The sequence below is a fragment of the Vidua chalybeata genome, chromosome 1 (assembly GCF_026979565.1).
Source record: "Vidua chalybeata isolate OUT-0048 chromosome 1, bVidCha1 merged haplotype, whole genome shotgun sequence".
NCBI classification, from domain to species: Eukaryota; Metazoa; Chordata; class Aves; order Passeriformes; family Viduidae; genus Vidua; species Vidua chalybeata.
Genome location: NC_071530.1, coordinates 52,384,112 through 52,396,639, shown reverse-complemented (window position 1 = coordinate 52,396,639; position 12,528 = coordinate 52,384,112). Strand labels below are relative to the sequence as shown.

General features: G+C 39.9%; 1 protein-coding gene across 1 annotated transcript in view; it reads left to right on the top strand.

Moving 5' to 3' along the window:
• Positions 1-12,528, top strand: part of HECW1 (HECT, C2 and WW domain containing E3 ubiquitin protein ligase 1) — a 251,088-nt gene that overhangs the window by 80,419 nt on the left and 158,141 nt on the right. The window contains exon 2 of the mRNA XM_053933981.1: positions 4,490-4,814. Within this exon, the coding sequence (XP_053789956.1) occupies positions 4,490-4,814 (325 nt within the window). The remainder of the gene's footprint in view (positions 1-4,489; positions 4,815-12,528) is intronic.

The following is a 12,528-nucleotide window of genomic DNA, read 5'->3' as shown; positions in this document are numbered from 1 at the left end:
AAATTTTCAGATGGATAAATGCACTGTCTCCCAAGCTTCCCATCACAGAAAGCTATCTCATTGTCTTTCTCAGCAGTTGCCCTTGAAATTTGGGTTGCAGTAATGCTTGCAGACATCTGAGTGACTACTTTAAGCCCGTAGTCATGGTTGCTCATATTGTCACCTTGTTCTCTTCAATTTCTTCATCTGCCAGGGTTCCAGTAGTGGGTTGTGTTTCAATCATATTCTGTCTCTGGTATGAGCAGTGAAAGTCCATTGTACCACCATCCTGACCTGCACAAATCCATCTTCCAGCAATCAGAGGTAAATGGTATCAGTCCAAGTTTCTGGAAGAAAGCTCTTAATTGTCTGAACAGAGAATAAAGCTGGATCCTTGCAGATGTTTAGCTGAGATCTATCTCTTTTTGGTAAAACATACATCATGGACTTTTCTAGCATGATTTCAAATACTCCCAAACATTAAACCCTTCCAGGGGACATTAAACACTTCCACAGGACGCTTCCATGACAGCTCTAAATCCTGTGGTGAAATTCAGGTAGCAATAGTGGTGTGAAGCCTCTCAGCCAGAGGATTATTCTTGTCTCAAAGACGGACATAAGTACCATTGATGGTGCATTTTTTTCAGGTAGTGAAGGAAAAGGCACCAGTGACAACAGTTCTGTGATTTCCGAATGCCTGACAGCAATTGGGAAAGGAGAGAGGTGTGAGTGAGAAAGGGAGAGAATATGGGAAGAAACTGGTATTTACTGATTACAGGTTTTCTATGTTTATATTTTTGAAGGCAGTTTTCTTTACAGTCAGATCTCATCTGTTAGTTCCTGTAGGCTGCTCCTTTCTACTTTCCCTGTTAGTATTGCAGTTGGATTTATATTGGAGGGGGGAAAAAACCTTCAATTAATTTTTCTGGTATTTGTTTGCATTGGGTGGAATAAGTGAGATAAATAAGAGTCAAACTGCTGCTCACAGATAATCCTCCAAATACCTGATTTTGGATAGGACTTTTCATGTAGCTGGTAGATCTTTAGAGACAAAGCTTTCCAGAGCTCTTTAAAAATCGGCGATGGGGGGAGTGAGTGGGAAAGTGAAGCCTGGGTGGTCATTTTGTGCAGAGCGTCCCTGGGTGGAAACTCCCCTACAAGGACTGACTGTAGAAGCAGTTGTAGAATGACTGTTTTGAGGCAGGAATGAAGTTGTCTTTCTTGACAACCAACATTTGGCCTTTTTTTTGTTCTTGCTTTATAGTTTACACTCTATATTAGAAATGACTGTTTAGTGTAGTGTGTGTAGTGTACCCACCACTGCAAGAAGATTAAGTAAATACTAATCTCACACCCCTAAAAGAGACATAATTTTTAAAATATATTATTTATCCATGACAGATCAGATGGCTTTCACAAGACATCAAGAGGATGTCTTTGCAGTTTTTTAAGCTGTCTCACCATGACTGGGACTCTATCACCAGGGCTTGCGGGTTTTAGATAGTTACATAGAAAACATGAAAAGCTGGTAATAAAATGTGGAATAACTATTGTACCTAACCTCTTTGCTACTTCCTCATACAGCCATGCTTGTATTTTGATGCCATTATTTAATCCTGATAATTATGTGTGACTATTTCATTCATTTCGGATTTTTTTTTCAGTTTGGGGATTTTCTGGAAATACAAGAGACTTGTATTTACAGAGAATTTGGCCTTCGGGGTTGCTTTAAAATTATGCCATTTGTTCCATTGGCATCAACATACAGGAAAACAGGAACTTACAGAATTCAAACAGAGTGATAAATATACCATTTTTATTAAAACTGCTTAAAGTCATGCTGGAGCTGAAAAAAAAATGTTTAAGTCTAATTTAATTTTAAGGTATGCAGTTAATTAATACTCTACATCCATTAACATTCAAAAATGAAAGTATCTGCAGAACCACTACTCCCTGGAGTAATTTGTCACCAGAAATAAAATATCTGCTTTGAACTGAAGTAGCTTTTGGGGAGTGCAGTGAGCAAAGGAACCCATGTTAATGATACAGACTAATCCAAAGAGTGAACTTCAAGTTCGTTGCATTGATATCTCACAATTATAAAACCAGTTCTAGTTATGTCAGATACTTTTGTGACAGCAAATGCCTTCTTTGCCAAGTGACAGAAACTACCAACAATTTTAATTTACTGACTAGAGTGTGATAGTTTGTGTGCCGCTTGTGCATCCCAGATTAGAAAATGTTCACAGCATGCTTCTTGATTAAAAAGGATGCTTTTTCTGTTTACATGGAATTTTGATCTTTATACTGCGAACTCTCTTTCCAAACAGTGAATGAATGCAAGAAAAGAAGCAGCAAAAAAGACAGAATGAGATGCACAGCAAATGCAATACAATGCCCTTCCCTTCCCTTCCCTTCCCTTCCCTTCCCTTCCCTTCCCTTCCCTTCCCTTCCCTTCCCTTCCCTTCCCTTCCCTTCCCTTCCCTTCCCTTCCCTTCCCTTCCCTTCCCTTCCCTTCCCTTCCCTTCCCTTCCCTTCCCTTCCCTTCCCTTCCCTTCCCTTCCCTTCCCTTCCCTTCCCTTCCCTTCCCTTCCCTTCCCTTCCCTTCCCTTCCCTTCCCTTCCCTTCCCTTCCCTTCCCTTCCCTTCCCTTCCCTTCCCTTCCCTTCCCTTCCCTTCCCTTCCCTTCCCTTCCCTTCCCTTCCCTTCCCTTCCCTTCCCTTCCCTTCCCTTCCCTTCCCTTCCCTTCCCTTCCCTTCCCTTCCCTTCCCTTCCCTTCCCTTCCCTTCCCTTCCCTTCCCTTCCCTTCCCTTCCCTTCCCTTCCCTTCCCTTCCCTTCCCTTCCCTTCCCTTCCCTTCCCTTCCCTTCCCTTCCCTTCCCTTCCCTTCCCTTCCCTTCCCTGTTCCTCTACCTCTAATAGAGGAAAAAGTACCTTTTGCATTATTAGCTTCAGTCTTGCAGCACTTCTTATAATGTGTGGCATTCCTACCAGAGCTATTTTTGCTTATAAACCCTGTTTAATGCACTAAGTGAGGATTTGGGTCAGTGGATTTTAAGCATTGTCAGGCAGTGTTTGCAAAGTGACAGCATATTCTAGGGGTGCAAACATGCCAGCTGATTTTTTTGCTCTCTGTACAGTTTTTGTGCATCAGAATCCTAAGATACAATAATAGGTTGCTTAATTATTCCCCCAAAACCAGTATTAATAAAGAAAATATTTGGGGTTTTTTTCAGGGCTTACTGTTCTTCTGTGCTACCACAACATTCATAAAGCCTGTGTTAAATAACTGCTTGGCTGGACAAAGGAGCAATGATTTTTTGTCACTTAATTTGTTTGAGTTCAAAAGGACGATTTGACTTCTGATCATGCGAAAAGCATTCCATTGCATACTGGAATGCTGTCTGGTTTTGTATCTAACAGACTTGACAGCATGGCTGGCAACAGACGGATAATGGAAGGCTAATGAATAATGAAAAGCTGAGTGATTGAAATAGCAGAGCTGCACTGACAGAAGAGGGAAAGCTGGGATGGAAAATGGAAAAACAAGCAGTATGGAAGTCAGGAATAACTAGTATTTTGATCAGTATCAGAGAATGTCTTCACATCAGAATTCAACCCAGACATAACTTAAGCATTCTCCATCTGCCGTCTCACAAAAGCTCTTAACTTGTGCACCAAGACGCATTTTGTGCAAGTCACTCAGCTTGCCTTGAGGAGGGGTCGGTTGAAATTAAAATATTTTTCAACTTCTAGGATGATGACGATGACTACTCTGCAGTAACCTTCTTAATTGTCATTAATTGTCTGGTGCATTCATAAATTCCTACCTGAGCGGGAAATGCTTAGTATCTCACAATCTGCTGCAAAAACCAGATCAGAGCTGTAGCATTGGAAGCTATCAGCTGTGCAGAGGGACATCACAATGCTTACTTTGTATTTATATTTCTGGGCAGCATTAATTCTGTTTTCATGGCGCTCACTCTTCAGATACCTAGCAGGGAGGAACAGCTCTTACTCACTGCTAACTGGTCTCTCCAGATGAAATATGGTCTCTAGAGTGACTGCGCCTTAAGAAAGATTATTCTGCAAATGTAGCAAGATTTACTGAGGCTAACACTTAACTCCAGGTGTCAAAAGTGAGAAGACTATCTTGTGTCGTCAAAAGAGGGTGGCTCTCTGGCAGTTCCGTAGTAGTGGTGTTTATGTCTGTATATGTGCATTAGAATGGAGGAAGCCACCTTCTATTAATTTCCTTACACTGCCATGCTTAATTGTGCCTGAGTTTGGTGGTGCAAGGCTTGCTCTTACACTTGCTTTCACGGTAAGAATTACAGAGTAGAAGTTGAGTTCAAACTGTTCTTGCTGCCTCTTTTTGTGTCTCTTTTTTGCAATGATAAATGGAAAAAGATATTTTACTTTCTTGCTGTAACCTACTACTTTTCCTGAGCTCTGATATCACTGAAAAATTAGTAACACTGTAAATACTATCCTTTCTTTTTTTCTTCACAGAATCTGTACCAGAACAGGTTCCTGGGCCTGGCAGCCATGGCATCTCCATCTAGGAACTCACAAAATCGGCGCCGGTGCAAAGAGCCTCTCAGATACAGCTATAACCCTGACCAGTTCCATAACATGGACATCAGGAACAATTCCCACGAGACGGTCACCATTCCTAGGTCTACCAGCGACACAGACCTTGTCACTTCAGACAGCCGGTCTACCCTGATGGTCAGCAGCTCCTACTACTCCATCGGGCATTCGCAGGACCTAGTGATATACTGGGATATAAAAGAGGAAGTGGATGCAGGGGACTGGATTGGCATGTATCTCATAGGTAAGACCCTGTTACCCCTTCCCCTTTGGGTTCCTTGCTGCTTTTTGCAGATGTAGGCATTAGGCTAATGTGGGTTAATGATAGCTGTGAGCTGATACAGCTCCCTTAAGTGTAGTCTTAAAGTGGGTTTATATATTACAAGAAATTTTTCTGCTCCTTTCTGTGTTAATGGTTGCAGTCCTTGCGCTCGCTTTTTCTTCAGCAAAGATACAAAAAGGCTTTCTGTTGATGGTTTCTTGACATTTCAAGATAAATTCATTTTAAAGCCATTTGGATGTTGGGAAAATACCTCCTGTATCAAGACAGTATAATATTTTCAGCGTTTCCTCTTGAGATTCCTTGAGTTATCTATGACAGATGAGAGGTTTTACAAGTCAAGAATATGAATCATTTAAAAACCTTGTGAGAATGCTTTTTCTCCATAGACACAGGATATTTTGATATGAACAATAATTATAGACTGAGACAGGCTGAAATTGTCCCAGAAAGTCTTGCTTTTTTTCCTTTTTATTGTGTATTGGAAGCTATATTGAGCCATGTACATTAGCATATTTTTAGCAATTCCATCTAGTAAAGCCAGCCCCACATAAGAGTAATAAGAAATGGTTTAAATCCACTTTTACCTGATTATTTCACTTCAGTATAAAATTAGTTTTTCTTAACCTGGTTTGGTTCCTATAGAAATAGTCCTACTGCTGAGACTGGAGTTTATGTTAACTCTGCTCCCTGCTAAATTTTGAAAATGATGGATCAGTTTCAGATGCATTTCTCTGTGTATTAGGGGTCTTAAAAAAGGTAAAGTTCTTGAATGTTCCTTGAAAACCAGTGACTTTATAAAGAATTAGTGCCCCCACAAAGGGAAATGTTGGTAAATTGCTTTCCTTGTCTATTTGGAAGGTGTGCCTAGTACCAAGCAGATATTTTAGTTCTAATAGCATGGTTTCATCTTGCCCAGACAGAGAACCAAAACCAGATAAGCATATGATGATGTGATATGAGCTTTAGGAGCAGGCAGAGGGGACATCATAGGGAGCCATGGTGTTACAGAAGTGCTTTAGTGGATGAAACCAAATGGCTTGGCTTCACATACTGATGATATTGGGAACATAGATGTTGGTGACATGGGGATATGTGAGAAAGTACTAGGTCTTAGCATGTAGAATAGCCATGGTGGCTAGGTGTTAGGCATTGGAAGATAAGTTCAGGGTATTGAAGAGACTGTAAAAAGGGCTACACAAGAGTGGCTATTTAGGACATGGAGGGAAAGGGGTGAAGGTTACAGTAACCCAAGCTGCAGTACTTCTTCCCATGAGTAATCTCATAAAATGTCCTTCTTTGAAAAGAAATGTAGGCTTCTGAAGTTTAAATCTTTTAGGAAAGAAACAGAGACTGGATTTAAAACAGATGCCTTGAAATCAGCCTAGTTTGTTTGCCTTAACAGAAAATTACTTTTGTTTACTTAAATTACTTTAAGTTTGAAGTGAAGTGTTTTGCTGGAATAGATGAGAAGACACAGCAGCCCCCAGCACTGGGCACTATGAAATACTGAATGCCTATTCTGAAGTAGTACAGGCAACTCATGAACTCTTGCCTCAGTAGATAGAGACAAAGTATTCCTTCTTGTGTCTGAAGTCAACAGAAAGTGTATAGGGCTGTTTCATGCTGACTGAACTTGTTCAGCCAGATTTCACAGCTCAGGCATTGCATCCAGGGCTGTGAAGACACACTCCATTTTTTTTTTTTTTATAAGCAACATGAATACATAAAAATTTAACTGGGCAAAATAAAAATATACCATGGTACTTCTGCTTCATTTATCATATCAAACAGGATACATTGCCCCAAACACTCCAGTAAATTAAAGGTTGATGTTTTTAAAGGTGTTTTTTCTTCACTCTCTCAGGTTCCCACTCTAAATAACTGAGGAAATAGCAGACAGCAGTATCCCTCATTCCCTTTTTTCTCTTCCCTTCCCCTCTTGTCACTCCTGCCGCCCCTGAAAACCTCATGTAATATGAGCTTTGGTTTTGGTTCCCTTTAAAAAACATGGAAGACTGTGAAGATCATTTGGGTTTTAGAGTTTGTATGACATGGCAAACATTCAGAATCTATGAGGGTAACTGGCACCGTGGCTGTATCCACATTTACAAAATAGGGCGAACCAATAGGAATGGGTCCATAGAAGCAAACATCTGATGAAGGCCTTTTGTGGGCTTGACTTAGAACAGTTTCAGTCTGGCAGACTGAATGCCTTTGAGTTGCTGTAGTGCATCTTTCAGTTTAGGTTCATCAGGACAGAATCGAGTTCATGTGTCTGTATGACAGCACAGTCTCATAGTGGGGTACCTACAGTTAGAAGGGTCCATACAAAGCATCCTTCTGACCTGAAATTCTGTTTGTGACCAGTCCATAGGATTGGGAGATCCAGACATCCCTAATGGCTTAGATTTGTGTGTGCATTTGCACAGATTTTGTGAACCTGAGTCCCTGTTAAGAGAAGGAATTTTCCTGGCGTTGTGGGTATGACCTTCACAATGTAAACTGATCTATAATTATGTTTTGAATTAGCAGCCAGACTGGAACAAGAGAACCAAAGAAACTTTGAGCTTTTCCCAGTCTGCTCAGGAGAGGATTAGTGTTGAAGCCTATTATTATCACTTGTCTGGCAGCTCTGTTAACTATTGCGATTCTGCTGGTCATTCTAGTGTTTGTCTCAATCCACCTTGTGGATACAACTCAATCCTTTCTGTGATTGTTTGGGTTGGTGAAATTGGAGCTGAAAGGTTTGAATGTAGCACTGTGTAGTATTGTGGAGAGTCGTGAGTACTCTAGTACTCATGACTAAGGATGCAAATAAGGAAATTATTTGGTTGGTCTTTGTTATTTGTTTTGTGGGAGTATCCCAGGAAAGGACTGTGCAGAAGTAGAGCAGAAGGCAGTTCTATGTTGTAGGAGTTTAATTGTTGCCATTGTAGTATTCTAGGGCAGATCTCCAAATAATTTTGTATGAATGTTGGTTTTGAAATGCATAAAACTTACTCTGTTTTCACCACCACTGCCATCACTAAAAATTTGATGATACCCAATAAACTTCAGATTTCAGAATAATGGTATTCCAAGTCTGGGGAAATTGGGATAATATAAATAGCTTCAAAAAAAAGAAAAAAAGAAAAAAAGAGCAGAAATCATATATCTCACATGTATTCATACTTTGGGACATTTTGGGGTGCTATTCAAAAGTTAAAGTAGCCTGAAAGAGGAGTTGAGGGAGTCTTCCCTGTGGGAAAATTCTGTCTGCTTGCTCCTCTTTTGAAGAGCCACAGCTCCTTTTACCACAAGATATCTGTTCTTCTCCCCTATCGATCCATTTACGCATTCCTTAGCATGGCCAGCTGGGAAAAAAAAAAAAAAAAAAAGGTCTTTGCAGAAGCAGGTAAGAGCTGGATTTAGTACTGGTTATTAGACATAACATTGGTCATGGTCTCAGCAAATGGATGAAGCAGTCAGTCAGTCTCTCAAAAAGCTGTGTAAAAAATGGCGGTCATGTGTCTCATGGCAAAAAATAGTATCCACCCTGAAGGTTCCTGAAAACATCCATGCGTGCACACGAACATGAGTTTCATGAAGGGCCATAGAAAAACTCCTTAGCTGAAAGGAAAATAGTAAATGTTGACTCTCTTAAAATATAGATATTATTAATTCAGCACATTTTAAGATTAGTTGTGGAAAGATAACAAAAAAAAAAGAATTGGAAAAACAAGCATTTCTTAAGACATACTGTGCATTCAGAAACAGGAATTACATTTCATTCCTGCTAAGCTTGAACTCTAGAGATGCTCTAACTTCTCCTTTATATACTATTTATCAGCTCTGAGCAATGCAGAGGAACCACTACATTCTGTAACAACTCATCTGAAATGTGCATTTGTCTTCCCTCAAGAGAACTACAGTATTATGAACATTCAGCAATTTTTCAGAAACAGACCCACAATCTAAAATATGTGTAAACACTCAAAAAGAGTTCTCAAAGAAATTTGAACCTAACAAAGCTCTGTTGCTATTTAAAAGTCTCTGAAATTTAAGTTTTCTTTGCAGAAAAGCTATTTGTAAAGAAAGGCCTATTGGGAAAAAATGAAACTAAAACAAAGTTATGAATAATGAAGAAAGGGTATATTTTTTAAAGTAAGGACTCTCATTTAATGGCTACTGTGAGGCAGCTGGAATATTTGCAGTTATTTATCTCAAGGCTTTCTCTTTCTTATCTCATTTGCTGTTGCTATTTGCTACAGTATGAAGCCCCTTTAGATAAATTAATATGGACTGCTGGCAGCTGCCTGTAGATAAAGAGCTATCTTATAATTACTGTAGTGGCATTTTAGCTGCTACTGGATTTCACTTCTGTCATCACCTCCATATCTGATGTAAAGGAGCTAATGAGAAATGTTTAAAGCAGACTTTTGAAAAAATCATTTGCTCCAGTGTCTCTGCACACTGATGTTAGGGGTTTATCAGGGCTAACATTATACTTTGCTTCCTCATATAAAGTAGGCTTTCTTTCCTTCAACATTTTCTTATATGAAAGCAAAACATTATATAGGGTATTTATTAAAAATGTCTTCATACACAAATCTTGGAGGGTCTAATTTCCTGTCCGTAGCTGGCTTTTTCCAGAGTAGTTCCTCTCAAATTTATATAAATAGAAATGTCTTCATCTGCTTAAGTGGCTGAAGTTTAGCTTTAAAACTTTTTTCCTCCTCTGTTTCATCCTGTGGTGTTATTTCTCCCCCAGAAAGGCAATTCACCACAATCTGACAAATCTAATAACTATTAGTTAATAGACATTTAGACATTTGTTTAAACACTCTCTGGGTTGATTTTAAGCTTTGATGGCCTGTGTTGCTGTTCTGCTCACTGAAACAAGTGGAAAAATGTACATTATTCCTGCCATAGACTTGGACCAGAACTTGTTTGGGCATCTATTTTACCAAACATCCAATACATATGAGCAGAAGGAGTTTCAATGTTGCCAGCAGAGATGTAAAATGTTAGAAACACAAATGTGCATATAAGGCTGGAAGTTGTGGGTGTCTTTTTTACAGGTCTAATCCCTGATTTAGGCTCTCTCTTCATGTTTGGATGGTTGCTCCACCTCTCTGCTTCAGATGCAGCTGTCTGTAAAACAAAACACTTCACAGTGTGCCTGCTTAGAGTGAATTTTGCTGATGCCTGGATTTGTTGTCTTCTGGCGTCACCCATCTTTCTAATCTTTTTATGGCCTTTGGAAGAGAATTTCTCTGTGGTCTTAGGGCTCCTCCTCAGTAGGTCATCATGCAGTTGGGTCTCTCGCCAGGCTGGGGATGGCAACCATGGATGGCTGTGATCACCTCAGCAAGTTAAGCTTTGTTGGACACCTGCAATTCTGCTCCCTCTGTGAAACATCAACAGAGGTGCCCAGCGGCCAGGCAGCTTTCACTAGGCACAGCACAATTTATTTCAGGAACAAAAAAGTGTCAGAGGAGCAGGTATCACAGTCCTTGGCAGATATATTAGTGCAGCAATATCAGTTCTTTGTTCCAACCTGGCTCACCTTCACCTGGCTGCTCTTCAATCCAGTGAGAGTGGTTTATCAGGCTGAGTCACTTCTTGCCTTTCCCAGTTCTGTATCTATCTGGTGCATCCCTTCAGCCAGACAAAACCTGGATATGCTGTTTACAGATTCACCAAATGTGACAAAACACAGTTAGCTTTTGCATCTGATTTACCCCTTTACAAGTAGATACATTCAACACTTAAATGCAAGGGTTTCTGAATATTCCCAACACATATGGCTTCTGACATGTCTTCTCTTTCACTGCTTCCAAGGTTCAGCTGTCATTTGTGTTAACATTGGTAGCAGCAATGCACCAAAAAGCTTTTGCAGAGTGCTTACTGTAGTAGTGGTGTGCTTTATGGTCTTTTAGGAAACTCACAGTAAATAAGCCTGCAGACTGCCAGTTCTTTTCCTTGAATATATTTAATACATGGTAGAGGTGTTTACTGTGTGCCAAAGGATTCCCATTTTCATGTATTACTTCTCCATAAAATAACAGCTCTTATGAACATCTTTGTAGGTGAATGGATAAAAAAGAATTTTCCATTGCAACTATTCATACTGAATATCAGGAGAGAGAAATAATGCAGACAGGGAGTAACTTCATCCTCATGCCTTCTCAGTAACTTCTAAGGTCCTTATGTGCATGGATAAAACTGCCTCTGTGCTGTGCAAGGATGGTCCATATTGCTGTATAGCCCAGACTTAGAGTGAAGTCAGTAGTGATCACCTACTAAAATATTCTGGAAGAAATTGGTTGGGGATATTGGTACACCAAATCCCAGATTTTGGCCTCAATCCTGCAAAAGAAGCATATTCCATGCAGAACATTCAGACCATTGACTGGATAGAATTAATCATGGTACAAACAGTGGACAGAACAGACATAAAATTCTTGGCAGGATAAAGCTTAAAGCAGAAAGATTTGTTTTGGAGAGGTTGCCAGCCATGTGGACTTTTAAGGTTCAGCATATGTTGTTCTTCTCTTACTTTTCTGGTTTAGAACTAAATCCTTACCATTCCTTAGTGTTTATAACACTTACATTGCACTGTTCATAACACTGGGATGGATATTCCCATGCTGCCTTCCACCACTACTATAATGACTGTGTATGCATTTAGCTTTTGTAATCTTTCTCATCCATTGATCTATCCAGCCCTAAAGGCATTTTTTTCTTCACTGGAGATCTTTCACTCTGTAATAAGTTTATAACTGAATATCATTTTTCAGATAAAATCAGTCCAGATTCTCAAGAGGTTCTTTGCACTGTGGTGCTTCAGGTGCTGAGCTGTGTTTGGATTTTTTTTTTCTACTGCTTTATCAGATCACAACCTCCTGTCTAATTTACTGTTTGCTGTTATATCTTTCAACATTTCTGTAAATCCATTTTCCATTTTTCCATTTTACTGCAAATTATTTCCCCCCTATTTAATGAACATTGTTAACCTCGAAAAATGTCATCCTTGTTCACATTTCAGATCTTCCAATGTCCCTTTATATCTTGTCTTCATTCTGCCTTGGGCCTGCAGCATCTCTTATTTTAAAATTTTCTAGCAGATTCCGTGGCTGCACTGCTGTGACCTAAACCTCATTTTCCAAATTGCACTGTAGTCAGTGGGGAGGCTTCCACTGACTGCAAGAACTTTCTTGTTATATTAAAAATAAGAAAAAAAAAATTCTTCCATGTTGTACCTTACTACACATCAGTATGCACTGGAGAAATCGGGATCATCCTTGTTTGGATTCCTCCCTCCCATCTTCAGTTCTATGTGCAAATTGGATGTCATTACTTGTGAATAAGTTCGTGCAATGCATAGGTGAAGTACAGCTGTTGCTGTACTGAGACCCAAATGTGGTCCACTTGCTGCAGGGATAAGAATAAATCTGGAAGTGCAGGAGCTTTAAAGGAGAAGCCTGTAGCTGGCACGGGCACAGCTGAAGTAGCACTGACAGCTGTGTGGTACTATCACACTTCTAAGGGTATGCAGAACCAAATGACACCAGTATTACTGGACAGATGCCCATTCCACTGCAACCTAACATCTCCTGGGGGGGATTTAGGCCCCACAAGTTTTTATTGCTGGGGCTCCACTCCTTGCTTTCCTCCTTCCTTCTACCTTTTC